Raw genomic sequence first — 14682 nt, 5'->3', positions numbered from 1 at the left:
CACTGAAGTTATATATTTCTGTCAGATGAAAAGGCACTGTTGCAATGCTGCATTAAATACTTCAAAATAGCACTCTTAAAAAGTTGTACTAGATTAGGTAGCAGTTAGTCATGGATCAAAAAAAAGTCTTCTAATGGTGTTAACAATATTAATTCTCAAAGCAGGTTCTCTGGAAGGGCATCAAATGTATGTTGCTTTTAACTTCTAAATTCTTTTCTAAATGCTTTCTGTTTTGTTTTGTTTTGTTTTGTTTTCTCCCAGACATGGAATTCTGTGAGACACCCCATATTCTGTGCTCTGGCTACCAAACAGATTTACATGGTGTATCGGAGCATAGTTACCCATTGGAGGTGGGCTCAGACGTGGATACTGAAACGGAAGGTGGCGCATCACCAGATCATGCCCTGAGGATGTGGATGAGGGGGATGAAGTCAGAACACAGCTCCTGTCTGTCAAGCCGGGCAAACTCAGCATTGTCCCTGACTGACACTGACCATGAGAGGAAGTCTGATGGGGAGAATGGTAATAAAGAAATACATCTGGCATACTGAATAGAAGTATTACTTCATTTGAAATTTTCTTATTCTCCTTTATTTTCCTCTTTTCCTTTTTTCCTTCTTCATCCTTGGATGTCTTCTAGACCATCTATTACATATAAAAGATAAAAAGATTGCTTAAATTATGTTTATAGATGAAAAATAAGGCAAAAAAAAAAAAAAAAAAGAGAATAATTTTGTTAACGTGCAGTTCTAGAACAGTTGTTTTCCTGTATTCTCTATTTTTATGCAATAGGAAGATCATCATTTTAATTTAGTGAATTAAGAATTAGGTTCCTAAATAAATCTTTATGTGTACATTTACATCAGACATTTTCTGAACAATTTATCCTCTATTTTCTGCTTTTTGAGTGCATCTTTAAGACTTGAGAGTTAGGCTATATCTGAAGGGGTACCTTTATCAACAGGGCAGGCTGAGCTGGACTGTCAGTTCTTGATTCTGTGTATGGAAGTTGGATTTCTGGGTTAGTCCTTTGTTCTTTGTTATAAGTACTCATTCTCTTTCAGAATCCTTTTACTTATTTCTTTGTCTGATGTTTTAGAAGTAGAAAATGTGTATTTAATTGACTAATGGGGAAAAAATCAACTGTTTATCTCAATACATTAAAATTAATGAAAATCTGCTCTATTTCTTTAACTAGTACAGAAAGAATATATAAACAAATTTATCATTTTAACATCAGTGAGCTTAGTTCATGTATCAATTTGCGTGTTTAACAGATATGTGTAGGAGCTGGATTTGTTGATCCTTGTGTGTCCCTTGCAATTCAGGAAACTGTGATTCTCTTGTAGCTAGTGTAGTTAACCAAATACTTAACTACATTAGTAGTTAAATGTAGTTCAGTAAGTGTTTTTGTTGTGATTTTTTAAAAACTGATAAGAGATCTGGGAACCAGGGAAAGTGGCAGATGACACTTCAGTGTTGACAGTGATATATTTTAGTGGATCTATAGTAATAATATGGAAAAGGTTTCACTCATGAATATCCTTTTTATATTTATAATATGAATGAATTTAATCAATTTAAACTCATTTCCTACATGATCTAGCTTATAGAAGAGTAGTCATTCTGCACGTAGCTTTAATATTTCAGTCTTTGTAAGCTTCAAAATATGTTTTTAATTAATTCCATTAATTCAATAAATTAATCGTTTCATGTTTTAGATACTAGAATACAAATTTTAACTAGGAAATTGGAAGAGGAAAGCAAGTACAACATTAAGATGGAAGAGAAAGAGAAATTAAGACCACAAGCTTAAATGAACTCTTAACTTTTCTTCAGACAGGATAGACAGAATGGATGTCAGTGTTTCTTTGGGTGTCAAGTATTTATAGTAATAATTAGTCTTGAATGTTAATGTGGATAAATTTGAAGATAAAGGTGATTGTAAAGAATGTCACAGATTGGTTCACAGTCAAGAGTTATGATCCAGAGAGCAACCTGTTTTTCTTCTGGGTTGATTCTCAGTAACTCTCAGCTTACTTAGAGCACAGACATTCTTAAATCTCTGAAATGAAGTAATACATAACATTTTTTTTTCTCTTTTTAAGCAGTTATTTGTGCAAAAAGCTTCACTGGAGAGCTGCAAGTGCTGCATTTATCCCTGTCAGTTGCTACCATTAGACTTACAGTAGCCTTCTCTGGTGTGAAAATGGTTGAGTACATTGCAGCCATTACTAGAAATTCAATAAGTTTTGGTTTCCGTGATACTGTGCTGTAAAAGTAGATTTAGAAATTGTGGCTGTAGGAAGGGCTGTCCAAATGCCTCATAGGTACAGCTGATTTGAAACAGGAGTAAAATTAATCAGGGACACACCATTGTTACATTGTTTGAGAAAGCTAAGTGCTGTTACTCTCTGTACTTGGAAAAGGTCTGTTGATTTCTGTTGTTATTTTTTAATCTGTGAGCAAGATTCTGCTGCAGATGCATAATAGCTTTGTTGTAGAATGCAGACTAGTAGAACTCAGGTAAGCCTGTTTTCAGGAAATGCTTTGCTTTACACAGAACTCTAACTATACTTCTACCAATGTTACTCTATTAAGTTATTCCTTGCGTTTTTCCACCCATGCAAAACACTAGAAAGGTTACTTGATACATGATATATCTGTACCTGCAGTACTGTTCAGTGCAAATATCAAACTAACTTAAAAAGGACAAACTGCTCATTCACAAATCCGATAAGGGTGTAAGGAGGTAACATGAACTGACTGAAATTCTGGTATCCTTTGAGTGCTAAAACTAATAGGTAATTGAATGGTCATTTGCATATTCTGTGTTGTTATGAGTGTGCAGACATAACCTGAAGACTGAATAAATAGAAATTATTCCAGATAAGACAAAAAACACTGATCTTCCACCACTGCCTTGAGCTTTTTTTCTTTTTTTCTTTTTTATTTTAATCTACTTGAGTTTATCAAAGAAGGATTCTCTTATTCCAGGCATGGAAAGCCAATGGGTCTGTACTTACAACATCCTGGATGGGAATGTTTTCAGTTTTACAGAACAATTGTGATCTAAAGAACAAGGGAACCGGCAAAGCACAACCGTTTACTTCAAACCCTTGATCTTTGTGAGGGCAGTTGTTGAGTGGATGTAACTCAGAGCTCTATCTCAATAGCTGCAAAAGTGACCTGATTTTTTTTATTATTATTATTATTTTTTTTTTTTTTTTTTTAATGAACCTTTGTTAAGCCCTTTGTGTTGGTATTCTGGGTTTGTGCCTACTCCATTTTACTGCCTGTTACTCCAAGAACGTATATTCTAAAGTAAAAGATCAGAAGTAACCCTAGAAATTTACATGAGGTAAACTTGAACACAAATCTAGTGGAAAAAGTTAAGCATAACACAACAGTATTTAGCACCATTAGGAAATTATAGGTACTGGCTCAAAAAAATCTGCTTTTTAGTTTTTTGCTTGCATAGCAAACAGTGCCTTCTTACTCCAAGTAGCTAATGAAGGTTGTAGATTTTCTCTTGGGTGCATTTTTTTTAATAATCAGTATACTTCATCATGTATTCTTACTAGCCAGATTTGAGAATTTATTTGAGGAATGTTTTCCTTCATAGAAGCACCAACTCTATCATTATCCCTGTTTAAACATACTCTGTTGTTTTGAAAGCATTGAACAGATTGTGTGAAATACCAACATTCCCATTTAAATTAGTGTTGTCAACGCTAATGGCAACTAATAATAGCCTATTAGTGCACAAACTGCCTGAGGCTTTGCCTGAGGCTAAGCAAAATATATATTAATGGCAAATAATGAACGACCAATTTCTTGGGGGATCATTGGTTATCTTAGAATGGTATAAACAGCTCTATTTTAACACTGAAAGTGCTATTCTGTGGTACGGGAGTGTAAATTTTGGACAGAAATGCTACAAAAGAACAATATTAAAAGTAGTTACTTAATCCATTGAAGAAGACTGCATGGAGTCACAGAATGGTTTGGGTTCGGAGGGACCTTTAAGATCATCTAAGTCCAGCCCCCCTGCTATAGCCTCAATTCACTGAAACAAAATATATAGTGCAGGAAAGAATAAGACCCTGATCTACAAAAAGGGCTGTCTTTGATCATATATCTGAAACTACTCAGATGACATGAAACTACATCCCTTATGAGCCAGTGTGCTGGTAATGGACTGAAGTCCATTTTGTATCTATGCACTCTTCCCCACTGAATCGTTCATGCCGATCTTGTGTTTTCCTTTACTGATTGCCCATGCAGTCATGAAGCAGTGTGGTTTACCTCAAGTTCATTCATGCCGTGCTCTAATCCATTTCTTAGCCACATTTGACTTATTTGCACAGCCACTAACTCTTAATTTTTGTTACCACGTCTCAGCTGAATGCTAGTAAGGAACTCCATGATAACACAGTTGTTAACCTGTTTCAGATTTGCGAACAGTTATGAAGTTCTTTAATGACTAATTGGTTTTGCTTACTCCTAAACGCACTTACATGTTTTTTTGCAAGTAGTTACCTTTTCTTTAGTAAGCAGAGGGAACCAGCATAATGCTGGATTCCCACACCTTTTGAAAGGACACTCACACTTGGATTCAAATTCATATTCAATTCCTTTGGCTGCCTTATTTTATGACAACATGACTTTAATTCGCTGTAGCTTCTTTGAGATTTGTGAGCAAGAAATTAAGGTCTTAGCACAGGTTGAAATTCCACTAGATTGATCATGGGATAAAACTACAGACTGTTTGTAGGGTTTTTTTAATAACGTCACCTAAAAACGGGAAGAAAAAGAAATTAAGAAACGCATTTGTTTCCATTTTTTTCTACAGAAATTACTGGGAAACCTCTTTCTTAACGGCAGTGTCCAGGATCAGATTCTAATTTGAGTAATAAATATTAATAATGTAATATCAATAATTTTAAACAGCCAATTGTAAAGACAAAATATTATTAGCTATATATGAGAAGAAGTAAAGTAGCAGAGGAAAAAAAGAGTGCTGAAGTCTTTGCCTGTGTTGAGACAGTGAACCAGCAATAGTGTCAGATAGTTCCTAATTCTCGGTCCTAGGACTATGTTTCGATTTTTAAAATATCAAACATAACTAAATACATATTTAAAATATAAATCAAGCTTAGTTTTACTGGCATCAATACAAATAAATTCTGATGAGATCAAAATTCAGTTCTTCTAACCTGGATAAAACATGCTTTCCTTTATAATTCTATATATATTTGGCAACATCAAAGCTGAGTTTAATGACATAGAAACATGTAAGATTAATACTGTGTAATTCGCTTAAGTATTTGTTTTATACCTTGTGAGCAGTGGCCCATTTAATAGAGCTTTTGACTTTGCCTAAATCTTTGAGGATTTTTCACTTTGATTGCTGGGTAGATGTGTCACTTTGCGGCAAATCACCTCAGCAATTTGCACTTTGGGTTCAGTGTCTTAACAGTATTTGCTAAGGGGGTAAAGATGCTTAGTTAAGAAAATAAATGTTGAAATTGCTGATGCAGTATGAGAAATGCAGCTCTGTGAACAATGTAGCTATTCAAACCCTGGGTAGGATTTAGCTAAGGATAAAGTTCTGATTTAATTTATAGCGTATGTCAATAGACCTTCTGTGAATTCACACCTGTTTAAATTAAACTTGAATTTAGCTCTTCATGAAAGTCCTGTGCTTTAATGCAAGCAATTGGGAACACTGGGATTAATGCTGCTGTTATTTACTGTTATTTTGTAAACAAGCCAGTCATTAGGTTGATAGCTCACATTCTCAGTTCGCCTGGAAATTATTACCAACAGCTACATTACAAAAACAATGCCTGCTCTAAGAAGAGATATCCAGGTGATTCTCTGTGCAGGATTTTCTTTGTGGTAACAATGACTGTCTGAAGTATTTTTATTAGCTACTGTCCTGTCGCTTGTTGCTTACAATGGTGCAATTAGGAAATTGAGTTACTAGTTTGCCCGTAGAGGTGTTAGGTCAAATAAGTGCGCCTAGCTTGAAAACAAAATCGTAAACATTGGTCTGAATCCCATTCTGTGTGTGTCTGTTTATTATTTTCCTCTCCATTCCTAGTGTGCTTTACATTGGTTTTTATTGTGGCAAGGATTGCACGTAAGATCCTGTTCAGATGACTTGGGTGGTTGGGTGGTTTCAGTCACCTAATGGATTAAGACAACCACAAAGATTGGGCAGAAATACTGAGCCCCGTTGTGAAATAGCTGGAATTTTTGGAGTTTACTATAGGTTGTCAGTTATTTGATATATGATACTCTTGGATATTTGACAAGAACAGGCCAGTAATCTTCCCTTAATAAAAGATTTATTTTGCATCTGTCATGTTTGTTTGTTTTTTTCTCTTTTAGTGTTTCAATAGTATTTATGTTAGTTACTTCTACCACTGTGTCAGAGAACTCTCCTTTGTGTCAAAGGAAGTGCATGAATCTCAGCAGTAACATAGCAATGCTTTTTGTGGGCATTTTGGAGAATACACTGACATTGTTACTGCTCTGCTGGAGCTGTTAATGGTGTAAGATGCTTTTGTTGACCTCACAGAGGTTCCTTTGCAAATGTTACTGTCTCAAAGGAAACATGTAAGTCATCTGAACTGCTATGGATAAGTAGGACGTGCTTCTGTAAGCACTGTAGCATCACCTCTTGTAATATCATGACATTCTTGTATTTGCGCCCCTGGTATTTAAGCCCTTTATGAAATTTATCACGTACAGAAAGTTAGCTAATGATGAATAGTTGTTTGTCAGTGTTATAGGAAAAATTCTGCCCTTTAGAAAGATGATTTCATTACTTATGCTGACTGACGTGAGTATTACACCTGTCTATCTGTTGTTCTAACCCTTACATTTTTCATCTGCTATGTTACAATCTTTGGTGTTGATTCCCTTTTCCATGTGTTTCTTGTAAGCACAATGAACATTAATTTAAAGGCAAACATTAAAAAGTGTTATTTTACATTAAAAAATAATAAAACAATATTTAGAACATAAGAGAGATTTTATGTATTCCCTAACTCAAATAGCGTTTGCCCACAGCATAGTGAAATGTTGCTGTGTATTTGCATGAGATTGTGTAATATTTTTAGCATTGCTGTTTTGTTTTCTTTCATTGGTAACTCAGAGCAAGGGGGAGGGAATCTTGAGGAGAGCAGTCAGGTCTAATTTTTATCCCAGAAATGAGTAACTTGGCTGTAAAGCTCAAAAACAATCTCTTGACTTTCCCCCTGTGTGTTATGCAGAAAGGATAGTGAATGTGGCTTAAGGAGCCTGTAGCAATATAAATTATTGCTCCTTTTTTCTTTTAAATCCTTCTGACTATCTCAGATGCAGTAGAAGTATTTCCACAAATATTTTACAATGCGAGATGATGTCGCGATGCTTCCACAATTCTTGGGAACTGTTATGTAGGCAGCCACGGAGGTAAGCTGTGAGATGAGATCAGCCCCTGCCTTTTGTCAGATCACTGCAATGAGGGTTATCCAGCTCTTCATTCCAGCAACCTTGGTGAGAACAGGGGACTCCTGATCAAAATGCTCTTTTGGAATGTTTATCTTGAATTCTACATGAAGACAGCTCTGAACTAGGAACAGTTCAATTCTAAACAATAGACACGTCTCTCCCTATGTTTTATTTATGTTGTTTTATTATTAAATTTATAATGTTTTGTTTCTCATCTTCTTTGGTTAAAATTTAAAATGTATTTGAAGATCAGAAAGCTGTTTTGCAGAAACAACCTGCAGTCATTTTATACATATTTCCTTTGGAACAAAATAGTTATTTTAGTTTAGTTCTGGTACTTTTTTGTACTTATTTTGAATCATATGCAATTTTTGCTTATATGTCTTAGCATGCAGATGTTCCTTACAGTTGGAGCCGGGAGATTATTAAGGCTGCTAGATCAAAAAGATGAAATTACTCATATTTACTTCCTTGCACCCTCAGCCAACATGATTTCCAGTACAGAGATACCTGAGAACTTTATTTCCCCACAACAAGATGCTTTTCAGAAATTTCAAACTTTAAAACAGTGAGATAAAAGCAGGTGAACTAACAAATGAGTACAAGATTGATAATGAATGGAGAATACTGACAAACCACCCTTTAAGGGTAGAGCAAAGTTTAATCTAACGATACTTTCCTCTTAATAGTATGAGATCTCCAAAGAGTTTATTATTCTGTTTGACAATGGATTACAAAAGATTGTTCATTCTTCCTCTCCAGCCTTTTCCCCTGTTTTTTACCTATTTAGTTCATTGTGTATTATACATAAAAGTTTTATCTTCCATTTTCAAATTTGTTAGTAGTTCACTTCCTGTTGGGGAGCATGATGAATCAGATCAGCACAAATCTGTTAGTTATTAGTTATTCAAAACTATAAATATTAGCATATCCTCCTCTTACACACAGGAATTATTGTAAGCAGCAAATAGCTTTGGTGAGACCATCAAGAAGAAACATAGAAAATGGAAAAGTGGCTGCCTTTCATGGTTGTAACCTCCATAGTCTTCTAAAAATGAAAGCGCACCCAAACGTACTTGACAAGTTTATCTTTTTGCAACAGAGAATAAGATAAGAATGGGAAATGGCGTATCAGATTACAGTTGCTTTGTGCAGAGTAATACAGATCCGAATGCAGCTCTTTTCAACTTGCTTTTATATACAGCTTGTATGAAATGAAATGCAGTATTTTAGGTATTAATTTTGTTTTCTTTAATCGTAACTAGCTCTATTCCCCAATTTCTTATTTTGTAACAGGAGTATAAGAGAATCTGAATAATTAGCTCTTCTAGAATATGGGCCTAGGAGCACTGCATAATTCCTGCAGGCTGCTTCCTCTCCCTAACAGATGTTTTTGAGTAATATTTTAATTAGAGTTACATATTCTGATGAGCAATTATGTTGCCAATGTTGTTTCTTTATCTTGAGTTTCTTCTGGTAATGATTTGCAATGTAGATTTTATGTAGTTTTTCACAATGCTGACTTTGAATTGAGCAGCACGTGTCCACACCTGATAGCAAGCGGTTCCACGTGAGCTATGTTGGCTGTTATGAGGAGCAGCCGGCACCTTGGGCAGCAGATACCAAGTGGTGTAAAGTAGGTACATTCCTTTGCCTTGTGCATATCGGGAACAGCAGCTGTGGAAAGTCAGCAGCCCTGAGGTTCCTTTGTACTGTGACACCAAATTTGCTGAAAGACCCTGTATACTGGAGAAAATGACTGCAAGTGAGAATGGCTTAGGACACCAGGTCAGGGTTGCTTGATGCTGTTCATCAGAAACCTTGCTAAAGGCAGCTTAAGCTACCAAAAGAATCAAAGAAAAATAATGTTTGGGGTATTCCTAAGCTTTATCTAGTGTTTGTTATGGTTCATATCACTTCTCGTCTCGTCAGTTTTATACAATTACACCTTCTCTGGCACCACTAGGAAAGCAAGCAAGATAGCTTGCTGTACTAGACAAAAAAAAAAAAAAAGCATGAAAAAAATAAAACATCAGTATTTTAATGAAAGTCATGTTAAAAGGGATGATAAATGATGAGGATGTTTTATGTTTTTTGAGCACATGAACATCCATGACTTTGAATTTCCATGATTCCAGCTCCTAAACTTTATCCTTGTTTTTCTTTCTCTGAAGATTCCATATAGCGTTAGCGCTGGTTGTAGATATTGCAGTATTATTCCAGTTTTAAGTAGCTGATGTTGTCTCATTTTAAGGGTATATTTGTGGAGCAGTTGAATGTTATTGATTAACTGCTAATATATTTTTTTCTTTTTTGGCTTTTGAATCCAGTCATTAAAATGAGCATTACTGAATGTTGCTCTGGGCTTGTTTACATCAATGTAACAAGCATGCCACTTGTTTTGGAGCTGAAAAGAATTCACATTTGTAAATGGGCTTGAAATATTTTGTGGTGATTTATTCTTATCTTTTCCAAAATATCACTACACTTCTTATTATTCAAACACCATGGCCGAAGAAGCGTAGAAGTAAATTTCATGTAGGAGTGGGTAAAGTTATTTCCTTAATGAACCAAATATTAAAGAGATTGTTTTCTTGTTCTGTGTTATGGTTGCCCATAGGATCTTCACCATGTTATCACTCCACCTAGCTATAACTCAACCAGTGGGTTGCTCAGCATTTGTGAGAGAATGAGGTGGCTCCCTCCTACACTCCGAAGCAGTGCCTTGTTGAAAGATAATGAGCAAAAAGGGGTCTTTTTGCCACGGATACTCTCCAGGCTGTCTATGGACAGTATAGTAAAACACTTAATGGAAAGGAAAGGATGTTATTTATAGCTTTCAATGTAGCTTTTAAGCTGCTTGTACAATATGATTTTCCTTCCCTGCCTGCAGTTATTCTTGAGTAAACATAAAGCAAAAAATAATACTTTATTTGTACCACAGCCATGGGTGAGTGTTGTTTAGACCTAAGTGTTCCCCTCTCATTGTTTTGTCTAATTGCAATTTCAATAGGCCTTTGTGGTTTGAGAACAGCATACTTGATTAATTCTTCCCAAACAATGCTTTCAAGACTGTAAACTTTCTGTCATTGCCCAATCACATTAAGCTCATTTTGAGCAAGTGTTTTACTGTTTGCCGAAATGGGGAAATCATAGTGCATGCTTTGAATTTATGCCTTTTTGTCTATTTGGTATCAACAGATAAATTCAGTTGCACGGTCAGAAAGTATCTGATGTAATTTACTTGAGGCTTATGTGATTTGAATCTTCTTGAACTTCTGATACTAGGATCATACAGCACTGCTGCTTACTGGTAGTGAATCTGTAGTAGTTAATGGGATCTGATGAGTGGTGCAGTATATATAGCTGCACATTAGAAGCTTTTAATTTACTTCTGACAGAACAAATTATGGATGTTTGCACTTTTTGATTTCCACAAAAAATATCAGAAGCAGAATGTACTAAAGTGTCGGCTACTGTTGCAGGTTCTCAAACCCCTTCATGAGTTAGTGATGTCTTCAGTGGTTTTTTTTTAGCTGCTGGTCTCTATGAACCAGATCTTACCATCTGTAGCAGCACTGCGCCATGGGGTGGCAGTGGATTGCACTGTCTTGTCCCTTTGCCAGAAAAGGATACTGGTTTGGGTTGTGCTGCTCGTTCCCAGCAGGGGCGAAACACTTGCTGTAAAGTTCAGAAGGCTTTCCAGAATATGACATGGTTTCCTTTTGTGAGAAAGGTGGTAGTGAGGAAGTAGTCGGAGAAATGACTTTTGAGTGGTTGAGATAAAGAGTCTATATCCAGCTCACAAGGATAGTTGCCTTCCTGATGTGATTATAAAAGACTTAGCATAGGCCTGGCCAGAGACCATATCTTGGTAAGTTAGGTGATGTATATGTGTTTGTAGCAGCTCATTCAAATTAGTTCAACTATGAATAAAAAGCTACGCCTACACATATATTTGCAATATAGATTTTCCTGTAGGGAAGGGTACAACAATATAGTCATCTTCAGGCTCCACTATAATATCCTAACTCTCAAGAGATATTGTTGTCTCAGTATCCCAGATATGACTAAAGACTAAAAAATCCTGAAGAGTCATTCCTTTCTGGCTTTGCGAGGGAGGAACAAGAGGCTGCTACCCTGAAGAAAGTGCCTCCCTCCACTGGAAACGCTGTATGTTTGCTCATATGTAATTAAGTGCACTGGGGACTGACTGTTGGTGTTCTGCCAAGTGCCTGCTGCATTTTGCTGTTGTTTCTCTGCCAGTGGACTAAAGGATGCTGCAGCCCTCTGAAATCTGCCTGCTTTGATATAGATATGAGAGATGATAGGCGCTTGGGGAAGCCCTTGCATCCCGCTTCTTCCATGTTCTAGTTTAGCATCAAAGTATTAAGAGGTTTGTGCCTTTATCAAAAATCTTTAGCTCATCTCACCCCCACATCCGAAATTCATAAGATCAGGGCTGTTCCAGTGCTTCCCGATTGTTTCAATAGAGGAAGACCTTGCCTCCTATTCTGTGCAAGTGTCAGGGCTAGCAGGTGCCAGCAGTAGGTGCTGGTTAGCACATGAAGGTGGGCACCACTGCTGTGAACAGTACGCCAATGTTTCTTCCAGTGGCTGTAAGAATTCACATTTAGAAGTGCAGTTCATCCTTTCTAACAAGGGGCACTGCCCAAATGCTTTGTTGTCATGCGTTCGATGTGCCTACCACTATGTTGTTGTCTTTGCTCGCGGGGAAAATTATAATTGAGTCATTCCTCCTTAAGCCTGCCTGGCTTTATGTTCAGTCAGTTCAATGTTTATCCCAACAGTCCTATCAGTGATTGCATTGATTATTTTTCTTCTAGCCTGTGATCCTGTCTCCATTCTAGCTTTTTAATTTTTATAGTTCACTTCCTTTAGAACAGCAAATTCAGCTGTGTTTGGTTGTGTGCATATTTTGCCAGGAATATAATCTCCAGAATACAGATTCCTCTGTAGCAGCTAATAACCTGCAGTTCTTGGAAGCTCTTTTTTCTTTTTATAACCTCTCTCTTTTTCCAATACACTTTCTGATTACTGCACTATGGTTCGATTTTTATTGGATCGTTTTAGAGCATAATAATTCATTTCTGATCCCTAGTACCTCTTGTCCATTTCTGAAGTGATCCACGTTATTACAGTCACTCATTTTTGTTTACATCTTTCCCCTGAAGACAGTCTTCTGCATTTTGTCTCTAAATACCCTTCTGGCTGGCATCACCGTTTTACTCTTCTGATACCCAATTTCTTCTTAATACAGAATCAAATACGATGCATTTTCTGTACTTAACTGGTCAACTCTAGCTGAATTTTTTGAGCTTACTTGTAAATAACTTATAAATGGGTTGATGGCTCATAGTAGTGGGGGGGGAGGGAGGAGGGAGGAAACGACAGCAACCTACATCAGAAAATTCTGGAAAATAAAGTTGAAATATTGTTTTACGAATTTTTAAAATGAAAGATATAAATAATACAAAATGTGTAGATGTATGTTACTTTAGCATTTAAACAGTGTTTATTCATCTTAAATAACAAGCCGTAATAAATTGTCTACATTTTCATTAATTCTTTTAATTAATCATTGTAGAATTATTTGTTAAGTCGTAGCTTCTGTAATAGATTAGAAATGGTTACCTTCTGTTTGGGAGAAGGAAAGAAAGAAAGTAGAAAAAAATATACACATCCCTTCATGTTGCAGAAACCTACATCGGATTCTGCAATTTGAGTTAGATTTCTCTGTCGAGCTTGGTAATATCAGTTGAAATTACTGAACCATGATCAAATTCATAATAAGAAACCTCTGTTAAGAAAAATGGCACTGAATTACCATTTTGAAATATTTTCAGCTCATTTTCTATTAAGGCTTTATGTTTGTGCAGTCATGAAACAAAGTCATATAAGTCTTGAGTTTGTGCATCTCAGCTGATAAATTTGCTGTTGTCTTTTAGCTTGACTTGCACGAATTTTACACTGAAAAGTAAATTAATTTTGAAGAGTGTTTGATTTTAAAACTTCTTTAGAGACTTTCCTTGTTTTTATACACTGATCCATGTGCAGAAAAGCAAATGTACCAAAGAGCAGCTGACTAAGCAATTGATCACATGGTCTTGTTCATTTGAATTCTTAATTCTATTTGCAGAATTTTGCCATCTCACTTAGGACAAACAACTTCTGTTGGTAATTTCAGACTTGACCCCTCTTCAGAAACTTCCACTGAGCAGCTAGAACAGTTAGCAGATAAACAGAGACAATTAACTACAAATTCTCTACTACATATTTTCCTCTCACTGCTTACAGCTGATATATTCACTTCTACAAATGTTTCCTTCAGTTTCTCTTTTAATAGAGACCTGAAAACAGACAGAAATCTTTGAACATGCTTTTTCTCTTGATTCACAGTTTTTATTTCCTTAAGGGTAGCAGAACAAGGAACAGCCTTCTACAGTCTAACCTGATTGCTTCTATAAATGCCTACCAGATATAATGGCATTTCAGAACTCAAAATCTTTGAATTAATTTCTTGGCTTTTCTTTTGAATGTTGCTTGTTTGTGCTCATGTAGGGGCATCTGAGGGATTGGTTAGAGATATGGTTCTGGCTCACCTCAGTCATGGCAAGCTGGTAAGCGTGACTGAAATTTGTATTGGAAATACAGTTCTGTATTTGGAAATACTGTATTTGTCCTCATTATACAGGATTCCCTCTTCATTTTAGCTTGCATAGTATTACTTCTATTTCTATGATTCTATGATTCTACTTTGAAATGTTTACCTGGGTTCAGTATATACAGTGAAGTTTATCAGTTAATGGAATAATAGGAAAAATACAAAAAAATAAGAAGTCATAACAATACACTGCCATAAATGCAGCTCACAAGACAAGGTTTTAGTTAACAGTATTGACCTTATCATGTGGTAGTTTGCTCATCTCCTAAATGCTGCTTCCAGGCACTTTACTGTTTGTGTTACAATATTGAGATTCTCATCAAAATTGAGGCTTATTTCACTACATGTTACACAGACATGGTTAAAAGATGAGACAGTCCTCTGAAAAAGCCAAGCAGTGTACATGTATTGATTAATTTATCTCCTCTATCTTACATAGGTTCATTCTGAGCTTCATATAATATGCACAGAGGTCTTAGATACAGGACTTG

The 14682-nt window shown here is 36.0% G+C and overlaps 1 protein-coding gene across 7 annotated transcripts in view; it reads left to right on the top strand.

The window, feature by feature from the left end:
* Nucleotides 1–14682, top strand: part of TENM1 (teneurin transmembrane protein 1) — an 813967-nt gene that overhangs the window by 614044 nt on the left and 185241 nt on the right. For 5 of the 7 annotated variants that reach the window (XM_072336858.1, XM_072336859.1, XM_072336860.1 and 2 more), the window contains one exon: nucleotides 262–522. The exons of the other annotated variants lie outside the window; for them this stretch is intronic. In XM_072336858.1, the coding sequence (XP_072192959.1) occupies nucleotides 262–522 (261 nt within the window). The remainder of the gene's footprint in view (nucleotides 1–261; nucleotides 523–14682) is intronic. 7 annotated transcript variants of the gene reach the window in all.

This window comes from Excalfactoria chinensis, chromosome 4 (genome assembly GCF_039878825.1).
Source record: "Excalfactoria chinensis isolate bCotChi1 chromosome 4, bCotChi1.hap2, whole genome shotgun sequence".
NCBI classification, from domain to species: Eukaryota; Metazoa; Chordata; class Aves; order Galliformes; family Phasianidae; genus Excalfactoria; species Excalfactoria chinensis.
The sequence above is the reverse complement of the archived record's forward strand: the minus strand, read 5'-3'. Positions and strand labels throughout refer to the sequence as shown.